The sequence below is a fragment of the Danio rerio genome, chromosome 19 (assembly GCF_052040795.2).
Source record: "Danio rerio strain M-AB ecotype USA chromosome 19, GRCz13ab, whole genome shotgun sequence".
NCBI lineage: Eukaryota > Metazoa > Chordata > Actinopteri > Cypriniformes > Danionidae > Danio > Danio rerio.
Genome location: NC_141039.2, coordinates 49,760,617 through 49,785,772, shown reverse-complemented (window position 1 = coordinate 49,785,772; position 25,156 = coordinate 49,760,617). Strand labels below are relative to the sequence as shown.

Below are 25,156 nucleotides of genomic sequence, written 5' to 3'. Positions count from 1 at the left end.
CTGTACAATATGACAGTTCAGCTAAAGAACTACCAGTATGCATTTTAGTAATTTACATGAATTTATTATTTATTACATTATTTCAAACTAGTAAAATGTCAGTAAAAGTCACCGTAGAGTTGAATTTTAAACATCTAAAGTTGACAAAACATCGCATAATGCAATTAATAACAGTACTCTAAAAAACATTGAGTTATTTCTTTAACCCAATGGTTGAGTTAAACATATATGGTGCATTGTTGGGTTATTTTTAACCTTTATTTGGTTTTTTAATAATAACTCAGCCAGTTGGGTTAAATAGTTGATGCATTGTTGGGTTATTTTTAACCTTTATTTGGTTTTTTAATAATAACTCAGCCAGTTGGGTTAAATAGTTGATGCATTGTTGGGTTATTTTTAACCTTTATTTGGTTATTTAATAATAACTCAGCCAGTTGGGTTAAATATTTGGTGCTTTGTTGGGTTATTTTTAACCTTTATTTGGTTATTTAATAATAACTCAGCCAGTTGGGTTAAATATTTGATGCTTTGTTGGGTTATTTTTAACCTTTATTTGTTTATTTAATAATAACTCAACCAGTTGAGTTAAATAGTTGATGCTTTGTTGGGTTATTTTTAATCTTTATTAGATTATATTAATAACTCAGCCAGTTGAGTTAAATAGTTGATGCTTTGTTGGGTTATTTTTAATCTTTATTAGATTATATTAATAACTCAGCCAGTTGAGTTAAATAGTTGATGCTTTGTTGGGTTATTTTTAATCTTTATTAGATTATATTAATAACTCAGCCAGTTGGGTTAAATATTTGATGCTTTGTTGGGTTATTTTTAACCTTTATTAGATTATATTAATAACTCAACCAGTTGGGTTAAATAGTTGATGCGTTGTTGGGTTATTTTTAACCTTTATTTGGTTATTTAATAATAACTCAGCCAGTTGGGTTAAATATTTGGAATTTCAACAGTCAACTGATTTAACTGACACAGAACAGCTGTACTGATATGATATAATTCGAAAATAATATTAGTACTTCAATAGTAATACCAGAATGAGAAAAAATAACATTTCATCAAAATAACCCAGTGCATTGGGTTAAAATAACCCATAGTTGGGAAGTTGCTATAATAACCTATAGTTGGGTTAAATCAGGGGTGGCCAGCCCTGTTCCTGGAGAGCCACCTTCCTGCAGATTTCAGTTGCAACCCTTATCAAACACACCTGCCTGTAATTATCATGTGGTGTTCAGGTCCTAATTAATTGGTTCAGGTGTGTTTGATATGGGTAGCAACTGAAATCTGCAGGAAGGTGGCTCTCCAGGAACAGGGTTAGCCACCCCTGGGTTATATGTTGGGGTATTTTTAACCCAACTATTTTAACAGAGAGTAAATACATAAAATCAAAACTGTTTTCCTTGGAAACAATGCAATAATTAATCCTTTTCATTAGTAATAATCAGCAAAATATGCATGCTTCATTCAGTTCTGTGGCATTGTTTACCTTCTGCTCTCCAGCGTGGCCGACTGATGATCATCGTGAAAACACCGTAAGTGCACCACAGGGCCACAAAATAAAATAGTTTTTAAAAAGTGTGTGATTGTAACTTTAAAAGCATTCATCTAAAGCCAGAAAAGCAGTGTGAAGCTGTCGGGGAAAGTACGATCGGAGCTCCACTTTCACTACGTCTCCACAAATCAATGTTTCCGACACACACCAGCCTCAGCTTTCTCCTCCTTTTTATTTTTATGTCAGATACGCTGACAAATTAAGCCATCAGCCGGAGATTTGCTCCTCTGTGTCTTCGATTCCCTTTAACTGGCCTTATGAAGAGTGTATTTACAGTCGTTTGTCATATTCTCTGTTGTCTGGCGCTTCGTTCTCGTTAATGAAGGCCATGTTCTCTCGGTAATGCTGCAAATTGGCCCTCGCAGTGTTTTTACTCAAAGGACGGACATAAAAAAGTGCTCATCTGCGGTGTTATGTTGAGAAATGACTGAAAGATCACACGTAACTCAGAATAAAACACAATGTATGCAGAGCTGAGCGAGCAAAAACTACAACATACTGTTTAAATGGATGTACAGGTCAGCAATTGGGTGTTATAATGCGTTATAAAGTAATTGAATGACTTATAAGCTGTAAAAAGTAAAGAATAAGGGATTACTTTTAATTTGTAGGTAATTTAATTACAGTTACATATACTGTACTTGCTTAAAACACATGCACATCAATTGAAAGTGTGTCGTTTGCTATTGAGTCATTATATATATATATATATATATATATATATATATATATATATATATATATATATATATATATATATATATATATATATATATATATGATTTATTTATTTTATTATAGTACAGAATAACCCAAATGTTGGGTTTGTCCATGACTTATAAGCTGAAAAAAGTAAAAAAGTTGAGTATAAAAAAAAAGTTGAAAAAGTTAAGTATAAGGGATTATTTTTCATTTTTAGGTCATTTAATTACAGTTACATTTACTATACTTGCTTAAAACACTTTAAATACATTTAACGGTTCTGGATAAATCAATTTAGAGAGTGTATTTTTTTATTGAATAATAGTTTTATTTTTACTAAAATATATATTTTTACATATAATTTTAATATAGTACAGAATAGCCCAAATGTTGGGTTTGTCCATGACTTATAGGCAAAAAAAAAGTAAAGTTTAACGGATTATTTTTTATTTTTAGGTCATTTATTTACAGTTATTTATATTATACTTGCTTAAAACACTTTAAATACATTCAACAGTTCTGTATAAATCAATTCAGAGAGTGTATTTTGCTACTGAATAATTATTTTATTTTTATCATTAGATATTTTTTTTAATTTAACATTTTAATATAGGATAAAATAAGCCAAACGCTGAGTTTGTCAATGACTTATAAGCTGAAAAAGTAAAGAATAAGGGATTGCTTTGTATTTATAGGTCATTTAATTAAAGTAACATATACTGTACTTGCTTAAACACTGTAAATAAGTTCAGCAGTTCTGCATAAATCAATTCAGAGAGTGTACTTTGCTATTGAATAATATTATTTTATTTTATAAAAAAATATATATATATATATATATATATATTTTTTTTTTAAATATATTTTAAAATAACCCATTTTACGTTGGTATAGAACAAAACAGCAATCCAGAGATTACCTGATTAACATATAATACATTGATTAATATAATCATAACACATTTGGGTCTACTTTTACCTAGAATAGATATATAAACAAAAATTAACTGTATGCACATCTTATGCATTTCGGGTTAAATTTAGTTGATAGTAATGTGTGTGTGTGTGTGTGTGTGTGTGTGTATATATATATATATATATATATATATATATATATATATATATATATATATATATATATATATATATATATATATATATATATATATATATATATATATATATATATATATATGCCTGTACTCGCCCACACAATTAATTAGTTATTAAATCTAAATAACAATTAAACTAAAATAGTAATGAAACTACTACTACTACTACTACTACTACTACTAATAATAATAATAAACATATTTTCATACATATATATATATGTATATACATACATCTGTATATATTTTAGTTAAAATAATCTATAAATAAATTTTTTAAATAATAAACAAAGTTTAAATAATGTATTTTTTCCCTCCTCCACGCTCGTCAAAATTAAAAGTGTAATATGATTGGTCCGTTTCTGTTACTCCCGCCCACAATGGGTGTTTAGTTTACTAGGCAACTAAATTAATCATCGAGTATTTTGTTGAATAGTTTAAAAAAGCAGAAGTAAATATTAATTAGTCGACATGTAAATAGCTTAAACTATAACTTCTAAATGTACAACACCAGGAGAGCAGCTCCAGCGATGAAATGGAGCACCTGTGGCCGCTAATGAGGTTTCGTCATCAACCGTCGTCTGCTAATTAGCGAACTAAAGGACTCTGAAGCACTGATGTTTATTATAACAGAAATGTTTTTTTTCTTCGCGAAACACGAGACTAAGAAGAGCCAAAATAAACGGACAGGATGGTTTTAAAGAGTGTAAGAAGACGGAATATACACGGACTGACCTGATCTCTAACAGACAGCCATAATCAAGCTAACGTTAATGTTTGATTAGCTGATGCTAACCGGAGACTTTCCTTCATATATTTCTTCGTGTTTTGATCAACGCATCATCATCGTCTCAGGCTGATGGAGGACGAGTAAAAAGTAAGTTCATTATTGATTTATAAAAGCTCATAAGATTGTCACTGTTGTTTTGCTATTGGCTGTTTTAAAGCTTTGTGCTGTGGTGTTTTTGTTTAGAATGGTTTCAATAACGTTTGCTTTGGATCGTTCATTTACATTTACAAACAATCTTTCTCATACGAAACATAATGGTATTTATCAATTATGAATTAATTCTATTTGACATTATGTTAAAGATAAGATCACCTTTGCTTCGAAATTTACCATGCATATATATTTTTTTGTTGGAGCGCTATTATAAATGCATTGTAGATGGTATTATATTTACACTCAGCATTTGATTGTTTTAAACACTGAATTAAACGAACACAACATGGATGCACAAACTTGGCTGACTTTAAATAACTTTTTTTTTAAATGACATGACTTTTTTTTGATCCACTTACTGATGTTTATTTGGGTGATTTACACTTAACGTTACCTGAGTTTTCTGCAATACATCTTAACCCTTCTACCACTTTGACTTAGAAAATAAAGGTAAATATTTCAAAAAATGCAGTTTTTAGTTAGACAAATATTTGTAAAGATTTGTAAATACTTTTATTTATTTTGTTTTTGTATAAAATATTGTTTTTATAGATGAATATGCTAAACATTTTGTGTTCAGGACATTTTCAGTTCAATAGTCAACATTTGAAGTGGATCTAAATTGTTGTCAATAGTTTTAGACGATATTTGATATGTTTTTGATCCATTTCAAATGCTGACCTCCGCATTAGCATCTTGTTTATAAGCTCTGTGGCGTTATATCTGTGTCTGAGAACTTTTGTAAAAAATATTGTCGCTTTTGGGGATATATTTCTTTGATATTAAACCCATGAATGTTGTCTATTGACAAACCATCGCTACATCATACCATCACTTTCTCTTCTGTAATTGAACATTTTAGCCTGCCAAATAAATTAATTTGTCTTTAAACTTTACAGCGTATTTGAAGTAATAGGTGTAATTTTAAAGACCACAGTTAACATTTTTTTCTGAATCTAGTGATAATATGAAGTTGCAGATTATATGATTTGATTTTAGTTAGAAAGCTGTAATAGCTTTATAAATTTTTTAAAATGACTATTCATTTGCTTCAAACAGCGACAGAAAAAAAGGTTAAAGCACCACCTTAATAGGATAGTTCACCTAAAAAGGAATATTGTCACCATTTAATCCTTCAAGCGATTCCAAATCTGTTTCTTTTTTGTTTCACAAAAAAGAAGATACTTTGAAGAATGTTGGAAATTAATTATTTCACTTTTATAAATGTGACGTTTAACATGAGCTGCACGATTCTGGCTAAAATGAGAATCGCAATATATATATTTTTTTGCCTAAAATAAAGATCATGATTTTCTCACGATTCTGAAGATGCAAAATAAAGGTTAACATGAGTGGGGTATTATTGTTATTCTTAAACATGTGGTAAAACAGCAATAGGCTTTGTGTAGCTGTACTGTTGGTTAAAATGCAAAATTTTGTATAGACTTGAACTGACTTAAGATTTGTCCTGGTCATGCTGATAAGTCAGATGTTGAAATATTGTGTTTGAGACATATGCAGTCATTTCCTGCTTAAAATCTGTCACTGATGTGATTTTCGTGAATAAAGAAGACGGCTACTTTTGTGCCTTTATTAGCTTTTTAAATAATTCCATCTCCACCTGCTGGTGAAAAAGCGAGAGGGTGCTCGCTGCAGAACCATTTGAGCAGAGCTGAGCTCCAGCGAGGGGGAGCATGAGCTCTCGCTCCTCCTCCTGTAAGCTGTTTTAATGCGTACACCAACCCCACCCCTAACCCTACCCCCAGTGACATCACTCGTAGAAGAAGTGCAAAAAAGGTGGAGCTCAAGCTCAAGCTCCCCCTCGCTGGAGCTCAGCTCGCCCAAATGGCTCTGCAGCGAGCACCACTTGGAAAAAGCAGCTGGCGATCTTCAATCTTCAATCTATTGCTTTTCCTGCAGTTCCCGGATGTAATGTCGAATTTGAACCACTGAATTTATGGAAGCGAATATTTGAACTCAAATAAAATGAACTGAAAATTGCCTTTTGAATATTATACCTCGTATTTTTTAAGGGTATTAAAAATTTTGTAAGTGAAATCTGGAAATTGAATATGAATTATTGAATCTATAAGTATTAAAACGTGTTTGAAATATTTTTAGTTGAAATATTCACAGCTTAAATAAACAGCCATGTTAAACTTCAGGACCTAAAAATATAAAACCTGAAATTCAAGTCATTTAAAATGCAAGAACTTGTTAATTCGGTGTGTTATTTATTTTCAGTTTGTGCTATTCAACAAGCTTTTTAATTAAATACTTTTGGCATTGATTTTATTCCATAGATCTACCAACTACCTGTGGCGTTATTTTAATAACAAATGTTCTGAGCGCAGTATTAAGTCGAGATAGTTCACTGTACATACATTTTCATGTATAGTCGCGATATCAATGCTGAAATGATATGTTGTGCAGCCCTATAGATTTTAGTATTGACTCTTACAGTACACAAGGATTATTAGTGTTGTTTTTTTATTTTCTTATTTGAAGGAACACTTCAACTTTAATATCTTCTATCAGTCACATTTCCATATACAATTCTCTTGGTGGTTCATGACTGAAAATGAAAATTTAACACTGAATTTCCATGATGTCAGCCGCCAATAAACTCCCAGCCTGAGGCATAAGTAACACTATCTGTTAAGTATCGGCTCTGTTTCTGTCTGCCGCATTGATCCGTCTGGCTGTGATTGCACTGCGTATGGTTCTGTAACCCCGAGCCGCAGGTAGCTCTGATCATTTGTGTGGATAATGCATCTGGAAAAAGCGCAGGTCACAGAACGTCGCATCAATAACAGCAGGGATCAGCGTCTTCTCTGCTGCGGACGGCATGTGGAGAAAAAGCCGTCTCAAAAGTGTTTTCAGACTAGATAAAATCCAGCCTCAATGATTTTCCCTCCTTCAGTCTGGGCTGTTATTGTGTGGCTTCATGAAGCAATTTAAGAGCTCTGGATGCTGTTGTGACAGAAGCACAACACCGTGACCGATTTATCCTGGAGTTTGTGGCTTAAAAATCTGTTCTGATCTCAATTGTGTTTTCTTGTAAAAGTGTGGTAAACAAACATTTAAAGAATAATTCAATAGAAAAAAGTATATAATAATAATAATAATAATAATAATAATAATAATAATTTGTATTAGTATTACTTAAATTATTGTTTTTTTAAAATCTTAAAATTTTTATTTATTTTTCCTCAATTGTCAACCTGTCAACCTTTCCTCAATTGTCAACCTGTCAACCTTTTTATATATATATATATATATATATATATATATATATATATATATATATATATATATATATATATATATATATATATATATATATATACACATTTTATAATTTTTTGCAGCTAGTTTTATATATATATATATATATATATATATATATATATATATATATATATATATATATATATATATATATATATATATAAAACTAGCTGCAAAAAATTATAAAATGTGAATAAATTGAAGAATAATATGAATAAAAAAAATATTATTATTATTATTGGATTTTGATATAATTTTTTAATGCAAATTTCAACTAGTAAAATATAAAAAAATCTTGCAAACAATTAATTAAAAAAATATATATTTTTATTTTATAGTGTCTTGAATTTTATTCTCTGTTGTGATAATATTATTATATTTTGAATTGTTTGTGTGAAAGTCTGGATGAACAGACATTCAAAGAGTAATATAAATAAGAATATATATAACAAAATTGTTTTATAATATTTTAGTAGTTCTTTATCTTTTTTTATTTTTTTTTATTTATTTATTTATTTTTATCTATTTGTTTGTTTATTTTTTTTTTTTACAAAATCCCATCTTTAAAATGTAAAAAAAAAAAGCATTTTTTTTTTAAAATAAGTTTTTCTCTTGTTTATTATTTTTTTAAAACTGTGTTTTCAACTTTTTTTTTTTTGCTTTGTCGTAATATATTTATGACATTCTGAATTTTGTTCCTGTGAAAGTCAGGACAAACAAACATTTAAAGAATAACATGAATAAGGAAAATCTAATAATATAATAATAATAATAATATTATTTCTAGAGTATTTATTTATTTACTACAATTTCCCACCTATAAAATATAAAGAAGTAGCAAAAAATGCATAGTTATTTATCAATTATTTTATTCTTTGTTTGTAATATGATAATAAGTGCTTTAGCATCTCCAAAAGAACATTTAAAATTGTATTCCTATAGATCTATCATACAATTATGACTATGCATACTACCCAAACAAATAATTTGATGTCATTAGATGGCATTTAGATAATGCATAAACCTTTTAAACCCAAAAGCAAGGGTAAAAATAAGTGAAAAAATTTTCATTTAAAATTAATTAAATACATAAAAAATAAATAAATAAATAACATTTAAATAATCAAATTAAAAAATAAATAATTTGAATGAAATACAGTTAAAAATAAAATAAATAAATAAATGATATAATGGGAGTGATGACCAAAGTAACTTGTTTTGCTTTCAGCGGTGTAGCTTTACAGAGGTGTTGTCCTTAATTTCTTTTCATGATATTCACAGAATATGCTTGAGAAACTGCATTAAACCAGTTGTTTAAAATAAGTAGCATACCCCTGCAGTGTGTGTGTGTGTTCAATCATAAACCCCCAGCACGTCAAATGTATTGCATTTATTCATATTTTGTGCCTAGAGACTCCAAACTGAAGTAATGTAGCAATTTTCATGCAGGAAGTTTGATGCATGTTATCAAGTTGAAATGATGTTTATGGTTGCGTTTTCATAAGATCATAAAAGTCGCCGAGTGTCAACCCAATTCGTAAATGAAGTATTTTTCCGGCTATTGAAATGCCCTTGGGTCCTGTAACTCTTTCCTTCAGATGAAGCTGAACACCTTGAGGATGGATTTGCTTATCTGTCTCTACCTTTGATTTTCTTCACTATCTAAACAAGTGACCTTCTTTCAGCGTGCTCGGACTGTAATTTGAAGCTCATCCAATCAGCGTCAGTCTTCGTGACTTGTCAGCTCTTCTCCATACATCTCATTGTCTTTGTGTGTACGTGTGGAAAATGCCGTCTAATCTGTGTTTCGCAGTCTTTCATTTACAGTCATTTTAACAAGTACAGACACATCCCGATGTGTGTACGGTCACAAAGAGGTTTGGAAGAATGTGGGAGCTTTGAGGATAATCAGCGTTTTTGTATGGTTGTGTGTTTCACAGGTTTGGGTTTACGTCAGATGTTGATGAGTTCATCTCTGACTCTGTTTCCATCTGGCGTTAACATGCTCGTCTCTGATCACACATCAGCTGAGCTGCTTTAGATTACATTCATTCATTAGTCCCTTTATTAATCCGGGGTCACCACAGCGGAATGAACCGCCAACTTATTCAGCAAGTTTTTAGCAGCGGATGCCCTTCCAGCCGCAACCCATCTCTGGGAAATGCTTTAGATTACAATTGGTATTAATAAGTTTGTCGGCCATCTGCATCAGCCCAACCCTAGAATGCTGTAACGTTTAAATAAATGTTAGTTAAAAATCTGTGACCATCAGGAAGATTGCAGCATCCCATTTCTCACAGGATGCGTTCTGTCTCCTTGTGGTCTTCCGAGTTCGTTCTTCCGAGGACACCTGGCAAGACCGGTCTTCACAAGAACGCAAGTCCGTTCTCTGCTTTCTTGGAGTTGAGAAACAGCCTGTATATCTATAACACGTAATACCAGGTTTAATCATGCAGAGCTTCAGATTACAGGGCGTCTTACATGAAATTAATAATCCTGCTTTTGTTTTGTTGATCAGCTACAGTTGATTTTCTTTAATTTTAAACATTTAAAAACACATTTTCTTGTAACAGTGTAATGCTGCGTTCACACTAGACGCGTAACGGCCGTCAAGCGCAAGTGATTTACATGTTAAGTCAATGCAAACGCGCAAATAGACATCCTGCGGTGCAATATGCGCGAATGGCGCGGCGCGAATGACGAGAATTCCATGGTGCGCATGGCGCGAATGGCGTGGAGCGAATTGAGCGTTTTGCGCGGTTGACGCGCTTCATGCACGTTTCATGCAAATCACTCGAGTTCGAAAATCTGAACTTCAGCGGACATTTGCGCCGCATTAACCAATCAGGAGCTTGCTTTTGTGGGGCGTGATTGTGACGTATCACCTACTATTGGTTGTCTGTGTCCCAGGGGAAATCCCCCAGCAGACACCGACAAGAAGTTCATCAAACTGGGCTGGGCTCAGTCAGAAGCACCGCTGAAAACCTCCATCAGCCAGGTTCAGTTTCTTAAGGAGTCTTTGAGCTTAAAGAGCTGGATGCACCTCTGAAAGGATGTAGTGAACTCAGACACGGCCCTAAACGTATCGACGCTGTTTATCATCCTTCATAAAGCACATAAACACTGTTATTTTCTTCACAAAATCCATGTTAGCCCTAGCTATGAAGCTAGAGTCACAGAAGCCCTGCCCATCACGTGAGTCCGCGTCTGTTCTGAAGTGAATTTGACGCGCGAATAAAGCGGGGTTTGACGCGCGAATGAAGCGAGTAACCTCAAATGTTCACGTGGCTATTTAAGCGCGAATAGATCGTTTTTTTTTTTGCGCGTTCTGCGTCTGGTGTGAACACAGCATTAGACTTTTTGTCTGAAATAGGATGTTTATTGATAGTTGCTGTCTACATTTTGCTAAGTGTGGTCCCACCATGGCCCAGTCTGTTGTGACTGGTCTATAGTCCCAGTCTGTTGTGATTGGCCCATTGTCCTAGTTTGTTGTGATTTTAGTCAGATGGTACTACCTTTTTCTGATTGGTTCATTGGCCCGGTCTTACCCAGTGGCCCAGTTTGTTGTAATTAGTTCAGATTGCTCTACCCTGCTCTGAATGGACCAGCTGTCTACTCTGTTGTGATTGATCCGATGACTTGCTCTGATCGATGCAACTGCCCATTCTGTTGTGATTGGTTGGTCAAAGTGTTTTACTCTGATTGGTCAGATGGTTCACTTCTGGTCTGATTAGACAAATGGTTGCACTGAAATGGTAAAACTTGCATCTTGATAACTCTCATATGTCAAAGCTATTGAGATTGATTTATATAATATTGTTAAAATAAATGGTAAGAAAAAAATAACCCCCAATGACTGGCCAATGATTTAAAATATCAGGGTGTTTTTCTCAAAGCCCTTCTCTCCATACATAAAATAAGCATTCTGTACACAATAATCAGGTGTTGGAAGTTGTTTTTAAAGAAGTGAGAAAACGCTTTCCTCTTCAGGAATCCCCCGAGAGCGTCAGGTATCTCCTCGGTGTTGTTGCTCTCCAGCCGAGTGAATAATCCACCAGAATGCTTTATTTTCCAGGTCTTTCTTCAGGACAGCTTTTCGCACCTTTGAACATAATCAAAAATGCATCAACACCTTATACGCCTCATGCTGATGTTAACGCATACATGGCATATTGCTTTTGAAGAACACCGTCAGATCCCTTTGATGCTTTTGAGTCTAATATTGAAGCTGTTTGTGCACATCAGATATCAGCCTTTTACTCCAGATCAATCTCAATATTTCATTACTTCAGAAAGAAATCAGACGGGTGTTTATGCAATAACTGCAGCGTTCATCTTTGTGTCATTCATACATAGAACCTGAACTGCAATATCAATTGTTATGTCTGACATTAATGCATAATGCGTTATTAAACGCAGAACAGCTTGCTTTTCACTTCAATTTATGAAAGATATTATATGCATCATTTTAGTACCTGCATCAAATACATTTTACTAAAGTGATTTTACATGCATAATAAACGCAAGTGACTAATGTTTCAAATAACTTCTGTAAAAATATGTTTCTTTTTAAATATAAGCCCCTTTCACACATACAGACCTTTCCGGAAAATTGCCGGCAATTTTCCGGAAAGGTTGTATGTGTGAACAGGTCCTTTTTGAAAATACCGGTAAATTAGTTCTGGCTATTTTCCGGAAAGAGAAGTTGTAACATTACCGGCAATTTGCCGGAATGCTGCGCTGTGTGAATGCAGAAGGAAGATTGCCGTAATAAGCCCGTGCACGTCTACAACGTGCTGACGTGAGACGTCTGCTTTAGCCAATCACAACAGACAGACGCATTTACGTCCGCGCGGTTTGTGAGAATAAAAGCCTTTGAATATTTTTCCAGACACATTTAGCTGCTAGAAGTTAGTCAGATCACGTTTATATGTTCTTAATGCCAACTGTGTAAATAATTATCGATGAGATGCTTATGATAAGCCGTTGTTTGTTTACCTTCAAGCTTTGCGTGCGCCTATGAGCGCCTGCACACGCATGAACATCGCGACATGCGAAAGTAATTCTGCGAAAGTTGTTCACAATATTGATCATCCACAGAGTTTGTAATTTAGTCAAATGTTTACAAATACAAGCGCAGCCGTTTAAAGCTCATTTGTGGTGAATGATGTCAGAATTTACCGGTATTTTGGAATGGATGTGTGAATGCTCTTTTCCGGAAAATTTCCGTAACGTCCTCGCCTGTGTGAACAGCGCTTTTTTCAATATACCGGTAAAGTCGTTCCGGAAATTTTCCAGAAATTTACCGGTATCACTGTGTGAAAGGGGCTATAGCCATAAGTATATTACGAATATCACTTAGTAACATTTTATTCATCAAATTTAAGAGTCTCTTTACTGTAACACTTGTGTTTATAATAGAGAGATCAGATATTTGGCTTAAATAATATATTTTTTTGACTATTAAAACTATTTGCATCAGTAGTGTTTGTAAATAAAAAAAAATCCTAATATTCCAAATGGATTGTTAAAAAATTATTCAATAATTATCGATATCGACTGATATGAAACATGATATCCTGATCATTCGTTTTTGCAATACCGCCCAGCCCTATTGTGACATTTGGTTTACACAATTACTTTGGTTAAACTACATGAAAATAACATCTCTTTACGTTGCTCCTTTATTTATTTTCAGCTGGACCAGTGAAATTGTAAAAGCATTGAGCCTTGTTTTAACTCTTGCAAATGCTACATAAAAATGACTCTTAGATGAAATCCTTTAATAGTTAAAAATTGCAGCACTGGATCCAAAAATGGCTATCAAATAGTTTTTGTTGCATAAGTAGTATTTGCGTAGTTGTGTTCCTAGTACAGTATTTGATGTTTTCTGGAGTGATTATCTGGTATAAAGTGATGGCGTGGGCGGCTGAGAGTTTAATATATTTAATAGCTGACCTTATAATCTCTTTCATCTGAATAGAGGTGTTACACAATCACTGCTGCTTTTCAATAGTATTTTGACAACTTCTTCTGCATTTTGCATCACTGTCATTCTGAGATTAGATTTCAGATCCTGTTATTCCTCACCATAAATGTCAAGCACCTGCACAAACACGTGTCCTTTGTGATCGTTGCGTTCTATTGCTGAATGTATTTTGCTAATGAGTGTTCGTCTTGGATCATTTTATTCTAATCTGCACGTGAACTGTTAAAAAGAAGCAGTCAAAAGCCCCTTTCACACAGTGATACCGGTAAATATCCGGAAAATTTCCGGAACGACTTTACCGGTATATTCAAAAAAGCGCTGTTCACACAGGCGAGGACGTTCCGGAAATTTTCCGGAAAAGCACCATTCACACATGCATTTCAAAATACCGTTAAATTCTGTGACATCATTAACCACTTGCCCTCGAAGTTAAACAGCTGGGATTGTATTTACAAACATGGAGGGGATTATGCGATCTGTATTTTTGTTGATGATTTCATTTATCTTTCAAAATTTTGTATTCATGCACCTTCTTGTGTCCCAGAGGCATCGTTACAGACGACTACAAACACAATTGTTAAACTATAGACGAAAAAATGTTAACGCTAGCATCCAAAGGCAGAGGCGCTACCTGCAGCTTAAAAAGACCGTAATGTTTACATATTTGGCTACAAAGAGTTCTGTGCGACGAACATGGGCATTTCCGCGGATCCACGGGAAAGTATTTTGGGGGAATATTTTGAATAACTTTGATGACGGTATGTGGATGCAGCATTTTCGCATGTCAAGAAACACATTCGAGTTCGTGCTGCAGCTACTAAGTCCATCTCTAAAACGGAAAACTACCGGCTGGCGAAAACCGCTGGAACCCCGACTGAGACTTGCTGTTGTGTTGTGGTGGTACGCCACCCCGAGTGAATACAGGACCATATCTTGCTTGTTTGGCCTTGGAATTTCTACTGTCTGCATGCTTGTTCGTCAGGTAGGCTACGTCAAGTTTATTTGTAGTAGAACTCTAGATATATGTGATTAATACGCAAATAAAATGTTATCTATCTATCTATCTGTCTATCTATCTATCTATCTATCTATCTATCTATCTATCTATCTATCTATCTATCTATCTGTCTGTCTGTCTGTCTGTCTGTCTGTCTATCTATCTATCTATCTATCTATCTATCTGTCTGTCTGTCTGTCTGTCTGTCTGTCTGTCTGTCTGTCTGTCTGTCTGTCTGTCTGTCTGTCTGTCTGTCTGTCTGTCTGTCTGTCTGTCTGTCTGTCTGTCTGTCTGTCTGTCTGTCTGTCTGTCTGTCTGTCTGTCTGTCTGTCTGTCTGTCTGTCTGTCTGTCTGTCTGTCTGTCTGTCTGTCTGTCTGTCTGTCTGTCTGTCTGTCTGTCTGTCTGTCTGTCTGTCTGTCTGTCTGTCTGTCTGTCTGTCTGTCTGTCTGTCTGTCTGTCTGTCTGTCTGTCTGTCTGTCTGTCTGTCTGTCTGTCTGTCTGTCTGTCTGTCTGTCTATCTATCTGTCTGTCTATCTATCTATATTAAAAACTCATTCATTTTCACAAGAGTAGCTTATAGTTTTAAAGTTGTTCACCTAAAAGTTATTTGCTATTCATTTACTTTGTAAAATAGCAAAGAGCGTTGTAAAAAATGAAACAATGTAACACAAATGTAGCTAATCAGTTTAACTTCACCATCAGGTAACAAATGCCCTGAAGACCCTTTGCGAGCGCTTTATATGCCTGCCCAAAGGAGAGCGTCTCCAAAAAACCATTGATGGCTTTTTTGCCCGAGGCTACAAGATGTGCGCAGGTGCCATCGATGGGTGCCACATACCCATCCTTAAACCTCACGTGGACCAGGCTGCCTACTGCAACCGTAAAGGTTGGCACTCTATAGTGTTGCAGGCCGTTGTGGATCACAACTTTTGGTAAGTAAATGTAAATATGTGAGAAAGTATATAGTTCTTAACACATACTGATTTGTGCCACAGCTGCCCAAGTATTCGTGATGGCCAAAACTATTGTTTATGTTTCTTTAATGGGTAATCCATATAAGTCACAGTAGAGTTTCTAATGCTAAAATATAGTATTTAATTTATTGTTTAATTAAAATGCAATGCGGTTTATATTGTATTTATACCCAATTACATGCTTTTACTTGTGGTAGAAGAAATATTTTAATGATTTAATTTATGTTTGATTAATGTCTTAACCTCTGAAAGAAAGTGAAATTTATACAAATTTGTGGTATAAAAACATGATTTGATCAAATATTATTTTATTTTGTTATTTGCCTAATAAATAGCAGTACAGTTTTTAGTTTACATTTTCTTCACACAAAATATTTATTGTTTTCTTATCACAAGCCTTCTAGATGACATGCTGATATTGCAGAAACCTGTTCCAGTAATGTACTACATAAGCTATATGCTTACAGTGCTATTGTTATCTAACTTTGATAATTAACTGTTCGCACATGGACATTTGTTAAATGCTGTTTATCTTTAAATAATATTTATGTTTTGTTTTATTAATATTGAGATAATTATTATTTTTTCAGTTTTACGGATGTGTATGTGGGTTGGCCAGGTCGAACTCACGATGCAAGAGTGCTAGCCAACTCACCTATATACCAAATGGCTGAGGCTCATGATGGGTATTTGTTTCCTCGTGAGGTACACCTTTTATAATATTATTAAGTATTACTTATTTTATTAAAGTTGACTAAACATATATTTATGTATTAGTTAACATGAACTAATGGTGAACAACTAAATTAAGCATTACATAATCTTAAATGAACTTAATCTAATGCACCTCTTTTCATTAACAACTTAATTAGGTAATGTTTATTTACATGAACACTTTACGCATACATATATTTGTTAATGGATTAGATAACTTGACCTAAGACAATTTTTTTTTTGTACTGAATTTTTGCTAATGTAAACCTACAGTAAATTAAAATATGAGTAGTTAACATTAACAAAGATTAAGTTATGCTTAACAGATGTGTTTTTCATTGTTAATGCATGTTAATCCAACCTTATTGTAAAGTGTTACCAAATATTTCATTATGTGCTATCAATATGTGCTCTAAATTCTAATAAACAGCTAATATGCTTACTATATACCATTAGTTAATAGTGAGAATTGGTGGACAATTATGACAAATGTTATTAGAACTATTATTGTGCAGCAGTGTTTGGTAAGTTACTTTAAAAAATAATTAATTACGAATTACAGTTTCTCTGAATGTATACCCTATATTTTATGAACAAATTCCAACTTCAATTTTTCTTAAGCATGATCAATCTTGATGAATCTAACCTTTTTTAGTTGAAATTTATTCTGCAAAATATATTTAAAGCAAATACTAAAGAAATACATATATAACAAATACAGTTGTTTTGATTTATACCGAACTGTCAAAATTATTTACATAATTTAAGGGAAGTATATTATAATCATCTGCAATTAAATTGCATAAAATTAACGTAACAATAAACTCTTACTTGACTTTTGTTAGCAGAGAAGTAATCTAATTACAGTAGCAAGTTACTTTTTAACTCATTACATCCAAACACTTTAATGCAAGATATTTCCAAGTTTCCTAAAACAAGCTTAATTTGAAACAACCACTATAATTATTTTATAATATTTTTTACAGAAATCTACAGTGGTGGATGGAGTGGAGGTTCCCATACATCTTATTGGAGATGCGGCATACCCCCTTAAAAAATGGCTGATGAAGGGCTTCCTGAATCACCAAATTCTAACACCTGACCAGTCTCACTTCAACTTCTGTCTGAGTTCAGCTCGAATGGTTGTTGAAAATTCCTTTGGCCGACTTAAAGGACGCTGGAGGTGTTTACTTAAACGCAACGATGTTGACATAAATATTATGTCTGATATTGTTGTGGCTTGCTGCATCTTGCATAACATTTGTGAGCTCAGGAAAGAAAGATACCTGCCTGAATGGAACACTGACCTCCAGTGTGATGTTTCTGCTGATGTTACTGACAGAGAGCACAACAGAATTACTGATGATGCACAAGCAGTTCGCAGAGCATTAGTATCACTGCTGAGTTAAAGTTAATCCAAAAAATATTACTCACCCTCCTGCTGTTTTAAACCTACTTTTACTTCCTCCTGCTGAACACAAAGAGGGGTATTTTGAAGAATGTCGGTAATCAAACAGTTGCAAGGAATCTCTGAATTCTATAGAATGAAAAAAATATATATAAAATGGAGGTTGAAGTTGCCTTTGTTCCGATTACTAACGATCTTCAAAATACCTTTCTTTGTGTTTACCAGGAGGAAAAACTGCAAGGCAAGTTTTGAACAACATGAGGGTGAATAAATGATGACAGATACTATTTCTTTGCATTTGGCATTTTCTTAAACGGCTAGCCTGATATTTTGTGTGCATGTCCACGCTTTGTGTATTCCAGTTATTTTGAACTTGATAAGAAAACCTTCTGCAAATGGATTTAAACTGTTTATTTTAGCTGGCCATGAAGCAACAAAAATCTTAACATTTTATGAATGTATTATAGTTACATATTTTGTTCATCATAAATAATATTTAGATGGTATCAACTCAATATGAACATTTATACTTTTGTGGATAGAACAAATACTTACTGTACTGCACAAAATACATATTGGTTTGTGGAAACAGAAGCAATAATAACACATATAATCAACTAATTCTTATTAAAAAATTATTTAAAATGGAAGTGAACTGTTTTATTTTAATTTAGTCTTGCAAATCTTCCAAGAATGAAGGTTTGAACTGAGGATGGTGAGAGGCATCTTCATCTTGTCCTGGAGGGTGATATGGTACCATGTAGCTAGTACTAGGGCTTGGAAAATTGAAGCTGTGAGGATGTTGGTACAGTGGATTTAAGGGAAGAGAAGTTGCCAGGGGTGGACGCATCATAATGTCCTTTAGGAGGTTCCCTTGGAACTCCATCATCTCCTTCCACATTGCCATCATGCTTGCCCTTTCTTCCTTCTGCTCTTCCTTTGCCTCTTTGCGCAACATTTCTTCATACTCTCGTTGCTGCTGAACACGGAGTGCTTCTTGCTCTCTGAATGATGTTTCCATAGTGTGTAACACTGTAGTTATGGAGTCAACAATGTGATCTTTGTTTTTTTTTGCCTTCTTCCTTGGTGGCTGAGTGAAACCTAAAAAAGGAGGATAAAAAACCCAACACAATCAATATTTTAAGTAACTAGGCATGGTTGACCCAAAAAAAACTGTTATGATTTACCCACTTCTAACTTGTTACAAAAACCTTTTTTGAAGAAAGCTGAAAACCTGTAACTACTGACTTAGGTAAACAAATACCATGGAAGGCAATGGTTACAGTTTTTCAACAATCTCCAAATATCTTATTTTGTGCAGGATAGATAAATATTTAATAATATATTTAATACAAATAAAAAACACAAACTGGTTTATAACAAGTTAAGCATGAGTAAATGATGATATTTTTCAGTTTTGGGTAAACTATCCCTTTAATGTTGACTGACAAATGCAATATAGCTTGTTGTTAGTTCATAATGCATTTAACCAAAGTCTACATGTGCAGCTTTGAAAATGTAAAAAGTTGGATTTGAAATTAATGCTACTAAAATACAGTTCTTTGTTAGTTCCTCTTATCTACTACCAACATACAAACATCTTACTATAAAGTATATTATAATTTACATCCCACATGTAAATATACTTAAGTGATTTATATTAAATGCTAGTTTTTTTTAAAACACTAGTAAATAAATGTGCAATGTGCTGTATATATTATATTATTTACAACACTTTGTTAATGAATGCTCCAGCAAACTGTAGTATTACCTGACATATAGTGAATAGTATCTCACACACACACACACACACACACACATTTACATATATATAGTTGTAGAAAACTACAGTATTGGGTAATTTGTTTATATTCATAAAATTGTTACCATAGCATAGGTTAATAAAAATACTTTACTATAGCATAGTTCAAAAACACAACAGCATTTACTGTAAATTACAGTAGCATTGTATGTGGAAAAAAAGAAACAATAATATTTCCATACACGTTTTACGTTATGTCACACATTTATTAGGTAAACATTTACATAATTTTACCCACCTGTAACACAGTCCATCTGCTCAGCATCAGAAGGTGGTACCTGAGTTTCTGTCATTTGAGTCGAAGTACTTCCTTCACACGAGTCCTCGGGGGCGTTAGTTTCAGGATCAACTGAATTTAAACTACTGGACAATGCCACGGGGTTTGTAGAATGACTAGACCCCCAGATAGACTGGCAAAGATCAAAATAGGCCCAGGAAATTCTGCCACTTCCACTTTGTTTATGGTGATCGTTTACTTTGAGAAATTTTAGCCGTAGTGTTTTTAATTTGCTAATGACCTGACTCTTGGTTCTGTGGATGCCTTGTTCACGCAGACGGTTTGTTATTTTATCATAGGTTACCGCATCACTAACGGTTCCTTTTATATGACGACTAATCTCTTCGTCCGCTCGGATAGAGAGAAGGACTTTAATTTCATTGTCGTTCCAGTTTGATGCCATTTCTTTTATTTTTGTAAACCGCGCGTCAGCTGTTTGTAGCTCTACTATTTGTGAATGAGTCAGCTGTTTGTGAATGCGTCATCAGCGTAGGAATGTTCTGATTGGCCGGAGTACACACCTTACGTCAGCACGTTCTAGGACTCGTACGTGCCATTCCGGCAATGTTCCTTCTGCGTTCACACAGCGCAGCATTCCGGCAAATTACCGGTAATGTTACAACTTCTCTTTCCGGAAAATAGCCAGAACGAATTTACCGGTATTTTCAAAAAGGGACTGTTCACACATACGGACCTTTCCGGAAAATTGCCGGCAATTTTCCGGAAAGGTCTGTATGTGTGAAAGGGGCTAAAGGTCAGGATTTGCCATTAGCGCTCATGAGACGCACGCAAAATAGCACCTATAAAATTCGAGTGGCTGTTTGTAGCAGCCCATAAAACGACATTTGGCCATTAGCAGCAAATTATGCACTGCAGAGAGGCTGGAGAACCGGAAACACGTGAAGGAAAGCCAAAGTAAATCCTGCTGTTCATGCACGTTTCCCTCTCGCTCTCGCGGACTTTAGAGGAAGTGTGTTTGAGTCGGAGCTGATGGTTGATGTTTTATTTCCTCAAATGAAAATTTCAACACGACTAGGGCAGCAGGATACTGAGAAAATATGCAGAAGTGTTGTTGAGTGTGCAATGACAACATACTGTATGAATGCAAAACCTTATAAGATGAAGTTTGATTTATTTAGCCAGACATGTTTACTGCTATTAAATATTATAAATATTTTATAAAAAATAAAATGAAATCATTTTCTAATGGATTTTTAAAATTTTATTTACCCAGATATTTAAAAAATATATATTTTAGAGCAGTTATCTCAATATCGTGAAACCGTAATATTTTTATCCAAGGTTATCATATCAGAATCTTATACCGGCCCATGCCTATGCACCAAACACAGATGAGAAGTTGGTCATCATCCATCCATGACACCTTCACTATCCCGTGTTCTGAAATGATTCCTCACAGCTAACATAATCTGTAGCGCAGTGGCGCAGCGCAAAATGCAGAGGCCCCCTGCAGGGATTACTGACTGGGCCCCCTGATGATGTGAGGGGGGGGGGGGGGGGTGTAGCGACAACGTGGGGAAGCCTTCACAAACTGAGTGATCACAAACCGAGCGTCAAGGAAAGATCAAATTAAGTCAACTTTGAGCTATGATATGACGTGGTTCGGCGGCAAGCAATCAGAATGAAGTAGTCCACCGCTTGAGAGGTGTTTAGAGAACACAGACCTATGAACTTTGGTTCCGACCACAGTTGTTCCCAAGAGTTTGATTATTGCGGTTGCTGGATTTTCAATTATTGAAAATCGCGACGACGCGGGCCCTCCTAATCACGTGGGCCCGTCCGCTACGCCACTGCTGTAGCGGCAATTTTGCACACGGCGTGCCTCAATAATAAAACCAGCAAGATGAAAAAAAACTCATAGAAATAAAGAGACAGTACTTTTTTTTCTAAAAATGATTAGATAAGGTTAATTCAAACACTGACAAAATTAGGAAAGAGTGGGAGAGGGAAGCTAAATACAGAGGTATCGGATGAGTCATGGGAAGATTATCTTTTCACAATTCATGATTGCTCTATCATCAAAATTGTGACTAGTGAAAATGGTTAGTGGCTAGTAATGTTGGAAATCTACTAGCCACAGTGGCTGCTGATCAAACAAGTTAATGTCAAGCCCTGGTCCCAACGTGTCTCCTGTTTTACATAGTTTTTTTTTTTTAAATTCTATCCAAAATCCAAAAAGATCTGTTTATAGGTGGGATTGGTTTGGCATAAGTCGACTTGTGGAGCCTAGATATTGCTCTGTAAATTATAATTTTTTAATATTTCTATTTATTTCTTTTATGCTTTCCTTTGTACCCTTTCTGTCTTTTTAAGTTATTGTTTATTTTCTTATGCTAAAATCAATAAAATTATTATTTAAAAAAAGGTGAAAAAAACTCTTGACATTTCTAAGCGGTAGTTTAAAGTTGTTGTGCAGATTGCGTCATTAGATTCGCTCGTCTTGTTGGTTCTTGGATTGATGCTCGTCAGCTGAATGTCACTGCAGGAAAGAGTCTGAATCTTCTGAACTTCATTTGGAGGGAAAATCCCATCACATTTGCCATTAAGTGTCAGTCTGTAAACATGTCAAATCAACCATCACAGATTTTTGGATCTTTTCATATTTTCCTAATTTGTCTGAGTTGACCAAATCGTGACTAAAATCCCACAGTGTGAGCAGAGCTTTAGTGAGACAATAAATAGACTTCCATTGTTTTTCTACTACGTTAACGATACTATCTGTGGCCCAACACTACACCTACACCTACATCAGTCCTCACAGAAACATCTGTCAATCGTTAGATGCTAATAAAAACATCATCTGGCCAATTTATAGGTCTTTTTAATTAGAGAGGACCAGAAAAATGTCCTCACTAGGTCGTTTTGATTTCTCACTGTATAAGTGAGGATAATTGAGCTCTCATAAGTATAGCTAAACCTACACACACACACACACACTCAGACTTTCTCCCATGAACACACATACACACACACACATTCAATCTTACAGACTTGCGCATGCTCATTGCTCACACTTGCAATCTCTCATCTTCACACACACACACACACACACACACACACACACACACACACACACACACACACACACACACGCACACACACTCACAAACATTATTTGCTTAGCTCATTTACTCTCACACACTCAGATACAGATACTAACATACACACATACTCAAACATACTCTCTCTCACACACACACCATCACAGCCCTCATGTATGACACCTGAGCACTGCGTCAGCTTTAAATGATCTCCGACTGCCTCTGAGCTCTTCTGAAGGTCTCTGGAAAATTGCTGTTTTCTAAACCAAACGTCATGATGTGATCCTTCACTTTACAAACACACACGCACTTTATATGCTGCTGTTTTTAGAGACAGCTGGTGATTGGTGTGTGTGTGCGCGCACGCATGTGTGTGTACTATTGAACAAGCTCACACATGTACGAATGTGAATATAAGGTATCATATAATCAGCTTAGCCGACTGCTGACTTACGTAATGTTTCTGAGAGCTGTTATTTTTCACTTTTCTGATTTCTGTTTCTCTCTGCAACAGGTTCAGATTCACACACACTGCGGTTTAGTAGATTTATTTCATGATAATTGAAGCTGAATGCATGATTCAGCAAGCATTAACAAAAGGCTTAATGCATTTACAGTTATTATGTAAAGTAATGTATGTATATGTGTATATATATTTATATGTGTATATATATTTATGTATATATATGTATGTGTGTGTGTGTGTGTGTGTGTGTGTGTGTGTGTATATATATATATATATATATATATATATATATATATATATATATATATATATATATATATGTGTATATATGTGTGTGTATATATATATATATATATATATATATATATATATATGTGTGTATATATATATATATATATATATATGTATATATATTAAAATGATTCGCGCCACCAGTAAGCATTTATCCACAAGCTCCTTACTTATTAACGTGTCTGATGCCCCCCTCTGACCCAAAATAAACAAATATATTTATTTATTTATTTTTTATTTTATTTATTATATATAGTTATCCAGTTATTAGAATGGTTGGGTTGCAAAATGTAATTGTAAGAGAGTTTTCAGATCATGGTGACGTTTTACTGACTGAAATATAATTGCTGGCTACATATTTTTGGGGTGATGAGTCCTAACATGGGAGGATTGTCACAAAAGATCCAAACTTCCCATCACTACTGTCTAACATGAAAGCAGCCTTGCACGTATTGTACTTAAGGCTGCCGTCTTGTCGGCTGTTGTATTTGAATTTGAGGACTGGTGGATGGTACTAGTGTAAGTATGCCAAAAATGTATATTTGGTTGAGTTTTCATTATGCAATATGTCGTCTGATGTTTTTAAATCTTGCACCTAACAAATGTTATGACAGAATTGACTTGATTGGTTTGGTGTAATTATGACGGTCACTCGGTTGATGCATACGTATGTCAGCATAATTGTAAATGTGTAGTATAGTGGATTTAAATGATATTTGTTCAGCTTCAGGTAACACCTGGACACATGATTTCCCCCAAAGGTACCTCTAGTATTTAAAAATTTATGAAGGAAAAATGGGCCTCAGTCCCCATGTGCAGTGCATTCTTCCTATTCCACTCATGTTTTTACAATGGCTAGACTACACACACACACACTTGCACAGTTAATATTAATCACATGGATTAACCTGTATTTGAGTGAACTGTTCATATGCGAGAGAAATCCGAAAAGAGCTTCACAGTGCACATATACACAAGAATTAATGACATTAAATCCATTCAGATTACATATATTCTGAGTATATGATAATCTGTGCAGTTCCTGAAAAACCTTTTTCATCAGCGGAGCATCCAGTGGAACCACAAAATCAAACCACATACATTAAATACAATATCATTTTCTTCAGACAAGTAAAATGGACTATGCTTGTGTTCATGAAAAAGTATTGTCCAAATGTTTGTAAAAATTAATCTAAATATATTTGATGCTTCTACACTGTAAGAAATATATTTTATTTAAAATAAGTAAACCCATTGCATTAAAGTTGACTTATCAAGTTATTACTTTACATGAAGGTGAATACATTGTTAAAATCTATAAAAGTCATTTAACCGCTTTTTACTGTTTATCTACCAACATTGTAGCTATACTGTAGTTGATATAGTGGACTTAATTTCAATGGGATTAATTCTTTTAAGTAAAGGAACTGTGCATTATTAAGATTAAGTCCATTTAACTCAGACAAGGTCAAAAATAAAACTCTGCCCCCACTCAATATACTGTTTCAGTAGGAAAAACATCAATCAAATAAAAGTCTTCCGAT

At 34.2% G+C, this 25,156-nt stretch overlaps 2 protein-coding genes across 2 annotated transcripts in view; one reads left to right on the top strand and one right to left on the bottom strand.

The window, feature by feature from the left end:
- The first annotated feature begins 3,935 nt into the window (after window positions 1-3,935).
- angpt1 (angiopoietin 1) overlaps window positions 3,936-25,156 on the top strand; it is a 363,643-nt gene continuing 342,422 nt past the window's right edge. The window contains exon 1 of the mRNA XM_087293862.2: window positions 3,936-4,254. The gene's annotated coding sequence lies outside the window, so the exon portion shown is untranslated. The remainder of the gene's footprint in view (window positions 4,255-25,156) is intronic.
- Window positions 18,091-20,271, bottom strand: LOC141379190 (uncharacterized). The gene is made up of 2 exons (XM_087296118.1): window positions 19,755-20,271; window positions 18,091-18,795 (listed from the first exon to the last, which is right to left on the bottom strand). Exons 1-2 carry the CDS (start codon window positions 20,194-20,196, stop codon window positions 18,365-18,367), a joined length of 873 nt encoding a protein of 290 aa, XP_087152244.1. The 5' UTR covers window positions 20,197-20,271; the 3' UTR covers window positions 18,091-18,364.